Source organism: Pyrus communis, chromosome 14 (assembly GCF_963583255.1).
Source record: "Pyrus communis chromosome 14, drPyrComm1.1, whole genome shotgun sequence".
In the NCBI taxonomy this organism is placed as follows: Eukaryota; Viridiplantae; Streptophyta; class Magnoliopsida; order Rosales; family Rosaceae; genus Pyrus; species Pyrus communis.
Window position 1 is genome coordinate 19,473,842 of NC_084816.1, and position 16,457 is coordinate 19,490,298.

Sequence of the window (16,457 nt, forward strand, 5' to 3'; positions counted from 1 at the left end):
TTGGGTCATGTTAGCTATCACAAGCTAAATGTGATGATAAAGAAGTCAATGCTTAAGGGGCTACCTAAGCTTGACGTGAGAACAAACACAGTTTGTGCAGGATGCCAGTATGGTAAAACGCATCAACTACCATACGAAGAGTCGAAGTTTAAAGCGAAAGAGCTGTTGCAATTAGTTCATTCCGATGTGTTCGGGCCCGTCAAGCAACCATCAATAAGAGGGATGCGATACATGGTGACGTTTATTGATGACTTCTCCAGGTATGTGTGAGTTTTCTTTTTAAAAGAAAAATCTGAAACATTTTCAAAATTTAAAGAGTTTAAAGAGACAATAGAATGAGGAGTGGGAAAAAAAGATATGTTGCATACGCACAAATAATGGAGGAGAATATACCTCGAATGAGTTTTCCCAGTTTCTAAGAAATTGTAGAATACGTCACCAATTCACATATGCCAACACGCCACAACAGAATGGCGTAGCGGAAAGAAAGAACCGACATCTTGCAAAAATATGTCAAAATATACTCCATGCCAAGAATGTACCAAGAAGGTTTTGGGTCAAAGCAATGAGAACTGCAGCTCATGTGATTAATAGGCTTCCTCAACCAAGGCTAGAATTTGTCTCACTCTTTGAAAAACTATGGGATATGAAACCTACAGTTAGTTACTTTCGAGTATTTGGCTGTGTGTGTTACGTATTTGTTCTAAGTCACCTACGTAGCAAGTTTGACAAGAAGGCAGTCCGATGTATCTTTGTGGGATACGATAGCCAAAGAAAAGGGTGGAAATGTTGTGATCCCACGACTGGAAGGTGTTACACATCATGAGATGTGGTGTTTGATGAAGCATCTTCTTGGTGGTTCTCAGAAAAGGAGGCGTTGCCTGATTCGAGAGAGATAGAAGATAAGTTGCAGCAAAAGATGAGGGAGCAAATTGTTCGAATCCAGTCGAGACCAGATAAGTATGAGGATTCACTTGATGGTGATGGTGTTGAGCAAGCAATGCCTCAAACCCTTGGCAAGCTGACGTATATCAACAACCAGAAGAAGATAGACCTAGTGAAGTGGAAGTATCGACTCCACAATCACAACCAAGGAGGTCAACAAGAATTTGGAAACCAAATCCTAAATACGCCAACGTAGCCATAGAAAATGAAACAGTTGAACCTGAGTGGCTTAAAGTTGGGAGAAGAGGTCACTGCAATGGAGCTAAATCAAGCTTGGAATCTAGTGCCAAAGCGAAGAGATGTAAAACCCATATCATGCAAATGGGTGTTCAAGAAAAAGTTTCATCGTCAACTCAGCATAGAGAGAATAATGAGAGGGTGTTGAGGGGAAGTGTTAAAGAAATCAACCCCATCTCATTGAAGGACCTACACAAATCTAGAATAAAGAATTCTAGAACATTAACTAAGGTTGGTTAGCTAGATTATTCAAGTTAGAGTTGTGTACTCTAAGTTTTTTCCCCAACAAAACATCATTCGGATCAGTCCATTAAGTTTTTGGGTGAAACTGCAGGTTTGAAGCTCTTCATACATTTTTAAGTTACCACATTGCAGGTGTAGAGTTCAAGCAAGTAATTGATAAAATCTCCCTTTAACCTTAAGCTGGTCAAAACTCATTTCTCCTCGCACCCTCCATAAGGGCTTACTAGCCATATTAATATTGAACAAACAAAAATTGGTTACTCATGGCATTTGTCAAGGGTATTTTATGGTTAGCAATAAATTACCTAACAAAACAGGAAGTCAAGACCAACCTTGTTACAGAGAAATTTTTAGTTATGACAGAAACACAAATGGTACACTACATGTTTTAATATGAGTGGTGGGAAATTTTATTTTTTAAGTTATTAACTTTTTAGCACACATATCTCATTATTTATATAGTGACACGTGGTGTACCACCCTATGTACTGGTCACACTAAAAAATCTCTCCTTGTTACGGGTCTAATGGTCTAACTACAAACTCCATAACTTTTAATAAAAAAATAATTAAATTTAAACTTGTGATATGATAATTGTTATCAGTTAAAATGTAAAAGGGATTGAAGGGAAATAAATTTTCTTTAATATAGCAAATAGAGGTAGTATATGCATTATAAAAATAAATAAATAAATAAATAAAAACATGGAGTTCTTTCCTATTTGGTGGGAGCTCTTCTCTCTCCCTGGGAGTGTTTCTCACTAGTTTGTGAGTGTTTTTCCGTTCATCGTCAATTTCGAAGCCACCGATCTTAGCTCTGTCTAGGGTTGGTGATAGTATTTCATTTCTTTTTTCTTCTTTCTTCTTCCCTTTCTTTCTCCCCCAACTTGTTTTTCCTCTGTTTGGCTGGATAGGTCTCATCCATCACCTCTACTTTCCTCTAATTTCACTATACTTTGGTTCAAACTCCCCTTCCCTTTACCTCCATGATCAATCCGCTCCATAACCTTCTTCATAAAATCAATCCTTCATCGATTTAGTCCGAATCTGCACACACAAATCTTCAACGCGATTTCTCGCGATCTCCCTAGAAGCTGCATAAAGCTTCGGCTCGGGTGTTCACACCACCACCTCCTTCCTTCTCTTTACTTTCGTTGTCACAAGTATTTGCGGGTTGGTTTTTCGCATGTGTTTCTTTTGATTTGTGGTGGAGATTTCAGTGGTGCTCTTTGGAGAATGTAAGTGTTTCTTCTTCATCCAGTTTGGGGACCATGTTTGGCCTGATTTCAGGGGTTGGGGGCGACGGTCTGAGATGGTGGGTAAGAGGCGGTCCGGTGGCAATGGAAATTACAAGTTGTTAGGGTTTGTTTCTGTTTTTTTGGTGTTGGGCCCAGAACCTAGTTTTGGGTTTTTTGTTTTACTTTCGAGGTCCACCTTTGTGTTGTGTGGATATTGTAACTGGACTTCTATCTTGTAATTATGTTGTCTTAGTAATGAACTTACCTTTCATCAAATTAAAAAAAAAAAAGAAAAAAAAAAAGAAAAAAAACAAAAAGGGACATGCTCCATTTTTATGGAGTATGGCAGTGAACAGAGAATCCAAACTCTAAAAAATATTTTGGGAATTGTGTTCAGAGTAGGGTTGGAGGAAGTTTATGCATGAAAATGATGTTTTAAAGTGGGATTAGAAATGCCCTTATGTTCCCAATGTTAGTTACGGTCTCAAATTTGAATCCTCACGGTGTCGTTGAATGAAAAAACAACGGAAAAGTAATTTTAGCATGTAATTTTCTTTTGATATATCCGTTGTTTTTTATTGATCTTTAAATATTGTTTTTTTTTTTTTCCTGGTCTTTAAAAAAAAGTCAAACAGACTATAAAGGTAAGAGGTTTAGAACTTTTGGTGCATTTCATTTAGGCAATGTGAGTTCAAATAGAGAGGTTTCATCTTTCATAATCATAAAACACACAAGTATTAAAACATTACATATTAAATTTCAACCATGAAAGCTACACGCAAACAAGAAAAGAAAACCAAAATTGTTCTAGATGGTTGTGTTCCTTTTACATCTTGGATTCGGAGTCGGTTGAAAAACCTGAATCCAGAATGCAAGCTAAAAATGAATTAAAAAAAATAAATAAAAAGAAACTATAATGGGTGAAAAATAAAATTTTCTCTTATAAATAACTTTTATTATTATTTAATTTCAAATTAAAATAATTATAATTGATAGAATTCAATTGGTCTAATTTGGGACCGGCAGAGAGTTATCCATCCTACGAACATCTCAAGATTCAAAAAAGAATACTAATGCAGTCCCTATATTTATTTCTGGCCTTCAAGGAGCCGTACGAGGTGAAAATTTAATGTACGGTTCTAAAATAGAGATGGTAACAGTGATGGTATCACCGACTATAATTATCTAACAGTTCAAGTACAATTGATAAATAGTACTCAAGAATTATTTACAGGGCTAAATTAGATAAATAAACTTCTAGCCTCCCATCTAATTCATTCTCATCCCACCTACCCTCTTGATTGTCTAGTTTAAACCTACATGAACAATGAGGGGTGAGCTTCAACAACTCGGTAAGAACATAATCCTTTCACAATAAATTGACCAAACTAATTTAAGTGGCATCATACAATCAAATATCAAATTATTATCAATAACCAATGCATGATTGCAATGCGATTTAACGTCATTTACCCAACCCGATAATCATTTTGCTTGGGCCTTTTACTTTATTTGTAGTTGGCTTAATTAGATTAATAGTTCCCGTGGTGATAGGGTAGTCAGAAGGTAACCCCTGTGGTAAAAAAAAAAAAAAAAAAAAACAAGGGATTTAAGCCCTGTGGTGAAGTCTGTTAGGATTTCGCACAAAATTGAAAATTCTATCAACTCTTTGTCAATTGAGGTTCACATGTGAGGCTAAAAGGATAAGGTTAGCCTCACATGTAAGCCTCACATACTAACAATTAACATAAAGTTCCGTTTTAGCCTCATATTTATGGCTCATGTGCTAATAATTAACAGAGAATTGAATAAATTTTTTATTTTAGGTTTAAATCTTAACAGACTTTACCACAAGGGTTTAAATCTTATTTGTTTACCACGATGACTATCTTTTTATTACCACAGAAACTAATAATCTAATTAGGCCCTTGTAGTTAGTTGTTTACCTAATTTTTATTTTATTTTATTTTTTTAGCCTTTATCTTGCTTGACAAATAAAAAAAACAAAAAAGAAAGAGAGGATTTTCTAGAAGCATAGTATTTTTCCAACAATGCCAACCTGAGCTATATACAAAACTTGACGAATCGAGCGTGGACAAGTTTTCTTTTGGGTTAGCAAAAAAACCAGTGGAAACACCGTCACATGTATGTTATCGGACTGCTCTGAAAGTAACATTTCACCTAACTATCTTTCTTTTCTTTAGATAATTAATCACATTACACTAATTGATCTGCTGTAAGAATAAGAAGTTGTAAAATAAAACAACAAAGTGTTTGATAATTTTTTTTGTAAAAGTACTTTTGTAAAAGGAAAAAAAAAGTATTATAGTGTTTAGTAAACTTTGATGTAAAACAACTTCGACTTTATAAAATGACTAAAAACTGTATATTACTAGATGTGTTATTAATTTAATTTTCTTAACAAATAAAGTTGAATTACTAAATATATTTTATTTTAAAAAAAAAATATTTATAAACTTTATCTTAAACATATAATTCAACGTATAACAAGAAATCATAATCCAACATTCAACATATAATTCAACATTTATGCTGCTTCACATTTTCAGGTTTTTTTTCAAAGCTCATTTTTGCTGCTTCAAGTTTTCAGTTTTTTTTCCACAAAAAACTGTGAAAATAAACTGTTTTTAAGTGTTTACCAAATATTTTTTTGAGCTCAGTTTTTTTTTATATCCACTTTTCATAAAAGTATTTCAGTATCAAACCAGTACTTAATAGCAATTAATTGCAATGACTTGTCACTGGTTTCACATCACGAGACACTCAAGTAGCTCAACTAGGGAAGTAGATTGTCTGTCCTCCTATTTGTGCGGTCACGGTTAAACCACGTCAACATTTTATATTAATTTTTTTATAGGGATAATAAGATAAAAAACAATACAAATATAAAATATTGACGTGACTTAATTGTAACCGGATAAAATAGGAGGGAATAAAAATGACATCCAAACAGAAGTGAACAATCTACCTCCCTCAACTAGTGGGGCCAACGTGGACCAAAAGTCAACTGACATGTGGCTCCTGGCCAATGCCCCTTCCAGATTCACAAATGTTATCTAACCTTGTTCTTGTGTTTGTATTCTTCTGGCAAAATTTTATCTAAATCTGCAAAACTTTAAATTTGCAGAGTGCAGTTAGTAGCAGTAGTATATAGATTATACATCCAACTCCAAGACCAGAAACAATGGACACCATTTTTTCAGTCATGTTCATTGCCTTTCAGGTGTCGCTCTCTCTCTTCAAACCCTCACTTGCCGCTGAAGCTATTACTCGATCCCAAACCCTGAGAGATGGCAGATTTCAATTGGGTTTTTTCAAGACTGGTGTTTACAGGAGTCTACTGGCTTCAGCTTCAAGAGACATCTGTGACAATTACAGCCGTTGCGGCCCCAACGGAATGTGTGACATTGGCAATTCACCAGTTTGCAGCTGCTTAAAAGGGTTCCAACCAAAAGACCCTCAGAATTGGAACTATGGAGATAATTCGGCAGGTTGCGTGCGTGTTAAGCCGCTGATGTGCCAAACCGGAGATGTGTTTTTTAAATATGGGGGTGTGAAGTTGCCGGATGCCACAAATTCTCGGGTGGAACAAAGTAGGAGTGTTGAGGAATGCAAGGCAAATTGCTTGAATAACTGTTCTTGTATTGCTTATGCAAGCTCTAGTGTCAAAGGAGGAGGCAGTGACTGCACTGTTTGGTTTGGTGATCTGATCAGCCTTAGGCAGCTTCCTGACAGCGGGCAGGATCTATATGTCCGAATGCTTGCTTCTGAATCAAGTATGTCAAACCCTTATTTTCTTTCTCCTTAATAAGTATTTAGGAGTGCTAGTGACATCAAATCATTGTTTAACTGTTCAACTTGCCCCCACCTTTATGTTCTTCTCGAAGCCTACTCCCCACCTTTATGTTCTTCTCGTAATTTTGTCCTTGATGATGATGTTGAAGTTTTAACTGTAGTGTTGCTTTGCCCTGTTGAATTGACTATGGTGCAGAAAATTCGCCTAAGACGAAGATAATAGCGGTAGCTGTATCCGCTGTTTCCATTGTTTTGGGGATTTTCTTAGCCGTCTACTACACTTACAGAAGAAGGCAAAAGTTCAAAGGTAACATTTCTTCTCTAACCACGAAACTACATTCAACTTTGTAAAACACATGTCCGTTAGTCCATATATATCATCATGTTTCCGAATTGGTAAATTCAGGTTTAGTAGTTCCCATGCAGTTTGTTGTAACTGAAGCTTCTGTTTCGACACTATATGCATACAACAAAAATATGGAAAGTTTAAGAGAGTAGCTATACATGCGAGTTTGTTAAATGTTCTTAATCACTTTAGCTACAAGTCTCTTAGTATATTTTCATATGAATGGAGCCCGGACATATGACCTAACTTCCGGTTCACATACAATGTATCCAATTTAGTCCCTCACTGTTTTGTCTATTTTAGTTAAGACAACTTTTCTGTTATTGTACTTGATGATCACATTTTTCTTCTTCTTTGTATTAGAGAAACTGGGGAAAGATGGAATGATGGGTCAGAACACTGCAGGACAGAAAGAAGACCTGGAGCTACCATTGTTTAGCTTGTCCACATTAATCACAGCGACTGATAACTTCTCGTTCAACATGAAGCTTGGAGAAGGTGGTTTTGGATCTGTGTACAAGGTAAATTTCTAACATTGTGCACATAAGAAGCGTAAACTCGAGGGAAGCAACTGTTTTGCTCAAAACATCGTAATCCTTTCACTAAAGAGAATTTACAGGGTAGACTAGAAGATGGCCAAGAAATGGCGGTGAAGAGACTGTCACAAAGTTCTGGTCAAGGACAGGCCGAGTTCAAAAATGAAGTTATACTGATAGCCAAACTTCAGCACCGGAATCTTGTAAAGCTTATTGGTTGTTGCATTGAGGGAGATGAGAAATTGCTGATTTATGAATACATGCCAAACAAAAGCTTGGACTTCTACATTTTTGGTTCGGATTCTTTAAAACTTAATAATACTGTTCGAATTAGTTTTAGTACTACAAATATCGTATAATAGGTTCTAAGACTCTTGAATTTGCATCTTTGAGAATTTAAATTTTAGTGACATGGATTTGAACTTGCTAGATCAAACTCAAGGTAGAAAGTTGGATTGGTCTCGACGTTTCCACATTATCCGTGGGATCGCTAGGGGACTTCTCTATCTGCATCAAGATTCCAGACTGAGGATTATTCATAGAGATCTTAAAGCCAGTAATGTGCTGCTTGACAAAGATATGAACCCGAAAATCTCAGACTTCGGCATGGCTAGACTTTTTGGAGGAGATCAAACTGAAGCAGTTACAAAACGAGTTGTTGGAACCTAGTAAGTATTACAATGCATCTCTGTCTATTATCTACTATAGCATACTACTTTCATAATTGAAGTGTTTTGTTTCTTGTGACATACGACAGTGGCTATATGGCACCAGAATATGCGATTGATGGTCATTTCTCTATAAAATCCGATGTTTTCAGCTTCGGTATTTTACTGCTGGAGACACTAAGTGGAAAGAGAAGTAGAGGGTTTTATGATCCAAATCACAATCTCAACCTAATTGGACATGTGAGCATCAACTATTGAATTCCTCATTTCCTTGTGTTTGATTTTGTGACTGACGATTTGACATGATGTATGTGCCTCAGGCGTGGCGATTGTGGAAAGAAGGGCGGTCTTTAGAGCTGATTGATGAATACTTAACAGACTCGTGCAGTCTATCGGAAGTCTTGCGTTGCATACATGTTAGTCTTCTATGTGTGCAACAGCTTCCTGAAGACAGGCCAACCATGTCATCTGTGATTCTGATGTTAGGTGGTGAGAGTGCATTGCCTCAACCCAAAAAACCAGGTCTCTTTATAGGAAAATATTCATCATCTGAAGCAGAATCTTCGAGTAAGAACGAAACATTTTCCCTTTCCGGTGTGAAAAAAGAAACATATTCAACGACTGAATCTTCCATGACCGTGTTGGAGCCTCGATAAGATTCACTAATTATCACATAACTCGCTTTTGCATTCTGAAAAATGCAGAAGTAGGAGACGAGAACTCAGACAACTATTTCTATTTGTGGCAGAGATTTGGCTAACCTTCAGATACCTATTTACTAAAGGAACTGAGCGAAGCTTGGCAGCTGGGACTTCAAAGATTGGTCATGAGTTTTTGTCAATTACCTGTTAAGGTTTCAGACAACTGATCCAACGGGTTACTACTAGTTAGTCCAACACTGACATCGTCCTCAAATTAATTATATGCACGGTCCAATAGTCATGAGATTTTATGTAAAGGGCCACAACAAATTAGTGGTGACATAACTTTACCATAATAAATTGACCATATCTAATTAAGTCGTATCATACGATCAAATATCAAATTATTATCAATAAGAGTGCCTGATTGCAATGCGATTCAACGTCATTTACCCACCCTGTTAATCTATTGCTAAAACAATGGGACCTCCATGTCGCATACCATGTACAAAATCAACTCTTGGAGGGATGAGAATTTCACTTAATGTCACACTTTTTCTTTTCCATTTTCAAAGTAAGGATTTTTTCATATTCGGAGGCTTTTTTTTTTTTTTTTTTTTTTTTTTTTTTTCTCAAAACCGAATTGAATAAATGATGACATGGATGGATACCAAAGTTGGTTTTCACAAATCATTGTCTTTGGAGCTCTAATCCCCCAAATCGACCCCCTTTAGCCAAATTAAATCGTAAATTTGCTTGGCTAAAAATGGAAAAATTTGGAGATTCAAGGCTACATTGATGACTTGCAAGCTTTAATATATGTCCATGTCATCATTTAATATTAATAAACATAACAGATGTCCATTTTTCAAAACGTTAGTTATTTGGAATGTTTTAAAATGTTAGGATCAATTTGGAATCACCCCTAAAGGTTGAGTATGTTTTCATACTTAACCTACTATTTATTCAATTTTTATGCTTATAGTATTGTTGAATATATGTCTTACATTGAGAAGAAATCAAGAAAATAAAATACAATTGATATGTGTATGGTTCCACTCCTCATAACTTCGTGCCTTCTGTGTGAAACCGACACGCATGCCATTCTTTGCAAATGACAAATTGCAAGTTGGATGACACTATCAATGTGGTTAGAAATGGCCAATGATCTGCTTCTTTGTTTATCAGATACGGTATCATAGTGGGTTTGATTGTGGTTCCTAAAGGTCCATGTTGCGTCCGAGTTATTGAGTTTAATGTAACGCCATGCTTTCACACTTAATGATCGATGTAGGATTAGTTGCATATGTGGCCCACTATGTAGCAGTCCTACATAGGGAAGCACGTTGAATATACGTCCCACGTTGGAAATTTTATAAAAATAAAATACAATATATAAATATTTGGTTCCGCTTCTAAAACTGTCCAGACCTTTTGTGTAAAACTACCACACTTGATGTTATGTACAATCGGCAAGATACAAGTTGAAGGACAATATCGTGTAAATTATAAGTGTGTCAATGACACGTCTCTTTGAATATCTGGCAAATATATCATTGAGATTTTCTAGAAGCCTAATATCATTTTTTTTCTTTCTTTAAAAAAAAAAAAAGAAAAAAGGATTTTCTAGAAGCCTAATATTTTCCAACAATGCCAACCTGAGCTATATGAAAAAACTGACGAATCGAGCGTGTACAAGTTTTATTTCTTTGTATTAGTCAAAAAGCCAGTGGAAACATCGTGACATTTATGTCATCGGACTGCTCTGAAAGTAACATGTCACCTGCCCTTCTTTCTTTTCTTTAGATAATTGAGCACATTAGACTAATACCATCACTAGGGTTTAGTAGCAAGGACTTGTCACTTAAGGTTTCACAACACGAGACACTCAAATCCTTAGCATTGATGCCAAATGACATAATCTTAATGACTTTCATGGGACACAGGGCGCATCTGCAGTTGTTTCATCTTAAAATTATAACGTTTTGCATGCACCTTTCAATTGATCGTGACGTTTTACATCTATAATAAGATATTATATGAGATTAAAAAAAAAACGTGATGCTGTAGTATTGGTTTTACCAACCAACCATAACGTTTTAAGGGTGTACATTGAAGAAAGTCGAGATTTCACCATAAAATTAATTGACAATATGAGGAGTATCCCAACTACCTATAAGCACATACAACGTCCCTCCACTCATCAAAATGGAATTCATTCTCAACATCCACAGCCATTCTTCAAATTAGAGAATCATGGGAACGATAAATATCTACTTTAGTAGTTGGGAATTGTTATTAGCACTTCAAAAATCTTATTCTACACTCCAAACTTTTTATATTAGCAAAGAAAAAAACACTTGCGAGGAGTGTAAAATGAGATTTTTGGAGTACCAATAACAATTCCTTAGTAGTTTTAACCGTTAAATCTTGATTAGTGTAAGCTTTGATGAAATTTAATGGCGAGAAATCCTTTTAAGTTCAAAATCCCCCAATAATTCAATTTTAGCTCAACTAGTGGGGTCAAGGTGGACCAAAAGTCACCTGAATTGTGGCTCCTGGTCAATGCCCTAAAATCTATTTCGCCTTGAAACACTGTTCATAATCACAGTGTTGTTCCGGTTTTACCCTCTATTAGTTTCTATTATTTCAAGTCTGCCACTGTTTATGTATACGAAATATTTGTTTCTCCGTTTCTTCCTCGTGCCTTCTCTCGTCCCTTCCGCGCGCAAATCACCACGCCTCCCAACCACGACCCAATTCGTGCCGATCGCCTGCGAATTGGGCCTCTCCGTTACCTGGAAACAACTTCTCTCACTCTTAGGAGATACGTTAAGGTATTGCATGTTCAATATTAGTTCAGTTTAAGATGAATGGAAGGAAACTGTATAATCTGCATAAGAATGCCCTTGAGCTGGAGGGATTGTCTAAGGTTTTGTGTGTGTGTATCTGTAACTTTGCATCTATTCTTTCAGAGCATTATCTCAATATATTCAACTTAGGAGAGTCCCAACAACAACATTCGAGTTTTGCATGCTCGAATCTGCCCCTAGAGCGAGGAGTTCCATAAAAAGCTCGCGGTGGGTTTTTCCGACGAAGATCTGAGTTTTCTCCGACCGGTTTCAGGCCTTTTCGACCTTTTTTGGGTTCGGCGAAGGTGATATTCTTACTCTACACCCTCAAATTTGCTTAGGTTGTGAATTTGGTGTGCAACGGTTGAGTTTTAAATTTGCAGGGTTTAGGACAATTTTTCTTTTGAAGTTATGGGTTCTTTTGATATGATTTTTTTTAATCTGAATTATTCATTTAATTTCTGAGATCTTTTATCAAATCTCCAAATTGACTCATAATGATTAGGCTTGAAACAGATGCTGTAAATCAGTTTTGGTGGAGGAGTTGTTCCGCAGCCTGAGGAAGAACAGAAGAATATTTTTGAAATAAGGTCTGATCGAAACTTTTCTATAAAATTTCGCAATTTTTTAGTTTTAAGCCATTCAAATTCACATCTGCCTACATTAATCTATTAAGTAGGTTACTTGTTGATTTTTTTTTTTTTGTTTTTGGGATTTTGTGTACAGAGTGCTGTGTTGGAACCAGCAATGCAAGGGCGAGATGTGATCGATTGCACTTGAACAAGGTTTGTTTCTCGAATCACATTCATTAGTTAGATTATTAACGTGCTTCAATAGGGATTTTCAATATGATTTTGTAATTTCCCTTGATTAGAGAACAAAAATTAATAAATCACAAGAAATGGAGCAATTGGAAAAATGGCTGCAAGTGGTAAGTCAGAGTCTTTGTCTTAAATAACACTCTCTAACTGCGCCATATCAGCATCCTCAATTTTCTCATGTAATATATGTATATAACCCTACTCTTTTTACACGTTCAAGACAGTTTTGAAACCTGCAGCATTGCGCGGGCTTCACTGCTTGTGTTATCTAATCTTGTTCTTATGTTTATTTTCTTCTGGCAAAATTTTATCTAAATCTGCAAAACTTCAAATTTGCAGAGTGCAGTTAGTAGCAGTAGCATATAGATTATACATACAACTCCAAGACCAGAAAACAATGGACACCATTTTTTCAGTCATGTTCATTGCAATTCATGTGTTCCTCTCTTTCTTCAAACCCTCACTTGCAGCTGAAGCTATTACTCAATCCCAAACCCAAAGAGATGGCAGATTTCAATTGGGTTTTTTCAAGTCTGGTGTTTACGGGAGTCTACTGGCTTCAGCTTCAAGAGACAGCTGTGACAATTCCATCCGTTGTGGCCCCAACGGAATGTGTGACATTAGCAATTCAGAAGTTTGCAGCTGCTTAAAAGGATTCCAACCAAAAGACCCTCAGAATTGGGACTATGCAGATAATTCGGCAGGTTGTGTGCGTGTTAAGCCGCTGATGTGCCAAACCAGAGATGTGTTTTTTAAATATGGGGGTGTGAAGTTGCCGGATGCCACAAATTCTAGGGTGGAACAAAGTAGGAGTGTTGAGGAATGCAAGGCAAGTTGCTTGAATAACTGTTCTTGTATTGCTTATGCAAGCTCTAGTGTCAAAGGAGGAGGCGTTGACTGCACTGTTTGGTTTGGGGATCTGATCAGCCTTAGGCAGCTTACTGACAGCGGGCAGGATCTATATGTCCGAATCCTTGCTTCTGAATCAAGTATGTCAAACCCTTATTTTCTTTCTCCTTAATAAGTATATAGGAGTGCTAGTGACATCAAATCATTGTTTAACTGTTATACTTGCCCCGCTTTATGTTCGTCTAAACTTTTCGAACCCTAGTGCCCCAGATTTATGTTCTTGTAATTTTTTTCATTGATGATGAGGTTGAAGTTTTAACTATAGTGTTGCTTTGCCCTGTCGAATTGACTATGGTGCAGAAAATTCATCTAAGACAAAGATAATAGCGATAGCTGTAACTGCTGTTTCCATTGTTTTGGGAATTTTCTTAGCCGTCTACTACACTTACAGAGGGAGGCAAAAGTTCAAAGGTAACATTTCTTCTCTAACCACAAAACTACATTCAACTTTGTAAAACACGTGTCCGTTAGTCCATATATATCATCGTGTTTCCGAATTGATAAATTCAGGTTTAGGAGTTCCCATGCAGTTTGTTGTAACTGAAGCTTCTGTTTCGACACTATATGCATACAACAAAAATATGGAAAGTTTAAGAGAGTAGCTATACATGCGAGTTTGTTAAATGTTCTTAATCACTTTAGCTACAAGTCTCTTAGTATATTTTCATATGAATGGAGCCCGGACATATGACCTAACTTCCGGTTCACGTATAATGTATCAAATTTAGGCCTTCACTGTTTTTTCTATTTTAGTTAAGACAACTTTTCTGTTATTGTACTTGATGATTACATTTTTCTTCTTCTTTGTATTAGAGAAACTGGGGAAAGATGGAATGATGGGTCAGAACACTGCAGGACAGAAAGAAGACCTGGAGCTACCATTGTTTAGCTTGTCCACATTAATCACAGCGACTGATAACTTCTCGTTCAACAAGAAGCTTGGAGAAGGTGGTTTTGGATCTGTGTACAAGGTAAATTTCTAACATTGTGCACATAAGAAGTGTAAACTTGAGGGAAGCAACTGTTTTGTTCAAAACATCGTAATCCTTTCACTAAAGAGAATTTACAGGGTAGACTAGAAGATGGCCAAGAAATGGCGGTGAAGAGACTGTCACAAAGTTCTGGTCAAGGACAGGCCGAGTTCAAAAATGAAGTTATACTGATAGCCAAACTTCAGCACCGGAATCTTGTAAAGCTTATTGGTTGTTGCATTGAGGGAGATGAGAAATTGCTGATTTATGAATACATGCCAAACAAAAGCTTGGACTTCTACATTTTTGGTTCGGATTCTTTAAAACTTAATAATACTGTTCAAATTAGTTTTAGTACTACAAATATCGTATAATAGGTTCTAAGACTCTTGAATTTGCATCTTTGAGAATTTAAATTTTAGTGACATGGATTTAAACTTGCTAGATCAAACTCAAGGTAGAAAGTTGGATTGGTCTCTACGCTTCCACATTATCCGTGGGATCGCTAGGGGACTTCTCTATCTGCATCAAGATTCCAGACTGAGGATTATTCATAGAGATCTTAAAGCCAGTAATGTGCTGCTTGACAAAGATATGAACCCGAAAATCTCAGACTTCGGCATGGCTAGACTTTTTGGAGGAGATCAAACTGAAGCAGTTACAAAACGAGTTGTTGGAACCTAGTAAGTATTACAATGCATCTCTGTCTATTATCTACTATAGCATACTACTATCATTATTTAAGTGTTTTGTTTCTTGTGACATACGACAGTGGCTATATGGCACCAGAATATGCGATTGATGGTCATTTCTCTATAAAATCCGATGTTTTCAGCTTCGGTATTTTACTGCTGGAGACACTAAGTGGAAAGAGAAGTAGAGGGTTTTATGATCCAAATCACAATCTCAACCTAATTGGACATGTGAGCTTCAACTATTGAATTCCTCATTTCCTTGTGTTTGATTTTGCGACTGACGATTTGACATGATGTATGTGCCTCAGGCGTGGCGATTGTGGAAAGAAGGGCGGTCTTTAGAGCTGATTGATGAATACTTAACAGACTCGTGCAGTCTATCGGAAGTCTTGCGTTGCATACATGTTAGTCTTTTATGTGTGCAACATCTTCCAGAAGACAGGCCAACCATGTCATCTGTGGTTCTGATGTTAGGTGGTGAGAGTGCATTGCCTCAACCCAGAAAGCCAGGTTTCTTTATAGGAAATTATTCATCATCTGAAGCTGAATCTTCGAGTAAGAACGAAATATTTTCCCTTTCCGGTGTGAAAAAAGAAACATCTTCAACGATTGAATCTTCCATAACCGTGTTGGAGCCTCGATAAGATTCACTAATCATCACATAACTCGCTTTTGCATTCTGAAAAATGCAGAAGTAGGAGACGAGAACTCAGACAACTATTTATATTTGTGGCAGAGCTTTGGCTAACCTTCAGATACCTATTTACTAAAGGAACTGAGCGAAGCTTGGCAGCTGGGACTTCAAAGATTGGTCATGAGTTTTTATCAATTACCTGTTAAGGTTTCAGACACCTGATCCAACGGGTTACTACTAGTTAGTCCGACACTGATATCGTCCTCAAGTTAATTATATGCACGGACCAATAGTCATGAGATTTTATATAAAATGCCACAACAAATTAACAACAAATTAGTAGTGACGTAACCTTACCATAATAAATTGACCAAATCTAATTAAGTGGCATCATACAATCAAATATCAAATTATTATCAATAAGAATGCCTGATTGCAATGCGATTTAACGTCATTTACCCACCCTGTTAATCTATTGATAAAACAATGGGACCTCCATATCGCATACCATGTACAAAATCAACTCTTGGAGGGATGAGAACTTCACTTAATGTCACACTTTTTCTTTTCCATTTTCAAAGTAGGATTTTGTCATATTCGGATGCGTTTTTTTTTTTTTTTTTTCAAAACCTAATTGAATAAATGATGGCGTGGACAAATACTAAAGTTGGTTTTCACAAATCATCGTCTTTGGAGCTCTAATCCCCCAAATCGACCTCTTTTAGCCAAATTAAATCGTAAATTTGCTTGGCTAAAAATGGAAAAATTTGGAGATTCAAAGCTACATTGATGACTTGCAAGCTTTTATATATGTCCATGTCATCATTTAATATTAATAAACCTAACGGATGCCCATTTTTCAAAATGTTAGTTATTTGGAACGTTTTAAAATGTTAGGATCAATTT

The 16,457-nt window shown here is 36.4% G+C and overlaps 2 protein-coding genes across 7 annotated transcripts; both read left to right on the forward strand.

Annotated features, from left to right (window-relative positions):
- Positions 1-5,661: 5,661 nt before the first annotated feature.
- Positions 5,662-9,047, forward strand: LOC137715006 (G-type lectin S-receptor-like serine/threonine-protein kinase SD1-1). 3 transcript variants are annotated; one of them, XM_068454204.1, is made up of 7 exons: positions 5,662-6,459; positions 6,675-6,785; positions 7,188-7,345; positions 7,444-7,654; positions 7,791-8,028; positions 8,118-8,268; positions 8,349-9,047. In XM_068454204.1, the coding sequence occupies exons 1-7, from the start codon at positions 5,868-5,870 to the stop codon at positions 8,682-8,684; spliced, it is 1,797 nt and encodes a 598-aa protein (XP_068310305.1). In that variant the 5' UTR covers positions 5,662-5,867; the 3' UTR covers positions 8,685-9,047. The 3 variants fall into 3 exon arrangements, with proteins under 3 accessions (XP_068310305.1, XP_068310306.1, XP_068310307.1); XM_068454205.1 differs by lacking the exons at positions 5,662-6,459; positions 6,675-6,785 and having other exon boundaries at positions 7,205-7,345; positions 7,449-7,654; XM_068454206.1 differs by lacking the exons at positions 5,662-6,459; positions 6,675-6,785 and having other exon boundaries at positions 7,236-7,345; positions 7,433-7,654.
- Positions 9,048-12,035: 2,988 nt separating this feature from the next.
- Positions 12,036-15,857, forward strand: LOC137715003 (G-type lectin S-receptor-like serine/threonine-protein kinase SD1-1). Of its 4 annotated transcripts, XM_068454196.1 has the most exons (10): positions 12,072-12,111; positions 12,248-12,306; positions 12,396-12,452; positions 12,682-13,331; positions 13,552-13,662; positions 14,065-14,222; positions 14,321-14,531; positions 14,668-14,905; positions 14,995-15,145; positions 15,226-15,857. In XM_068454196.1, the coding sequence occupies exons 4-10, from the start codon at positions 12,740-12,742 to the stop codon at positions 15,559-15,561; spliced, it is 1,797 nt and encodes a 598-aa protein (XP_068310297.1). In that variant the 5' UTR covers positions 12,072-12,111; positions 12,248-12,306; positions 12,396-12,452; positions 12,682-12,739; the 3' UTR covers positions 15,562-15,857. The 4 variants fall into 4 exon arrangements, with proteins under 4 accessions (XP_068310298.1, XP_068310297.1, XP_068310299.1 ...); XM_068454197.1 differs by lacking the exon at positions 12,396-12,452 and having other exon boundaries at positions 12,036-12,111; XM_068454198.1 differs by lacking the exons at positions 12,072-12,111; positions 12,248-12,306; positions 12,396-12,452; positions 12,682-13,331; positions 13,552-13,662 and having other exon boundaries at positions 14,082-14,222; positions 14,326-14,531; positions 15,226-15,855.
- Positions 15,858-16,457: the final 600 nt, after the last annotated feature.

Excerpts from the sequence above, each read along its gene's own strand:
- LOC137715006 (XM_068454204.1), top strand. The coding sequence starts at position 5,868 with ATGGACACCATTTTTTCAGTCATGTTCATTGCCTTTCAGGTGTCGCTC. Across the intron at positions 7,655-7,790 it reads CTTGGACTTCTACATTTTTG|ATCAAACTCAAGGTAGAAAG; the intron begins GTTCGGATTCTT and ends TGAACTTGCTAG. Across the intron at positions 8,269-8,348 it reads ATCTCAACCTAATTGGACAT|GCGTGGCGATTGTGGAAAGA; the intron begins GTGAGCATCAAC and ends TATGTGCCTCAG.
- LOC137715003 (XM_068454197.1), top strand. The coding sequence starts at position 12,740 with ATGGACACCATTTTTTCAGTCATGTTCATTGCAATTCATGTGTTCCTC. Across the intron at positions 13,663-14,064 it reads AGGGAGGCAAAAGTTCAAAG|AGAAACTGGGGAAAGATGGA; the intron begins GTAACATTTCTT and ends TCTTTGTATTAG. Across the intron at positions 14,223-14,320 it reads GTTTTGGATCTGTGTACAAG|GGTAGACTAGAAGATGGCCA; the intron begins GTAAATTTCTAA and ends GAGAATTTACAG.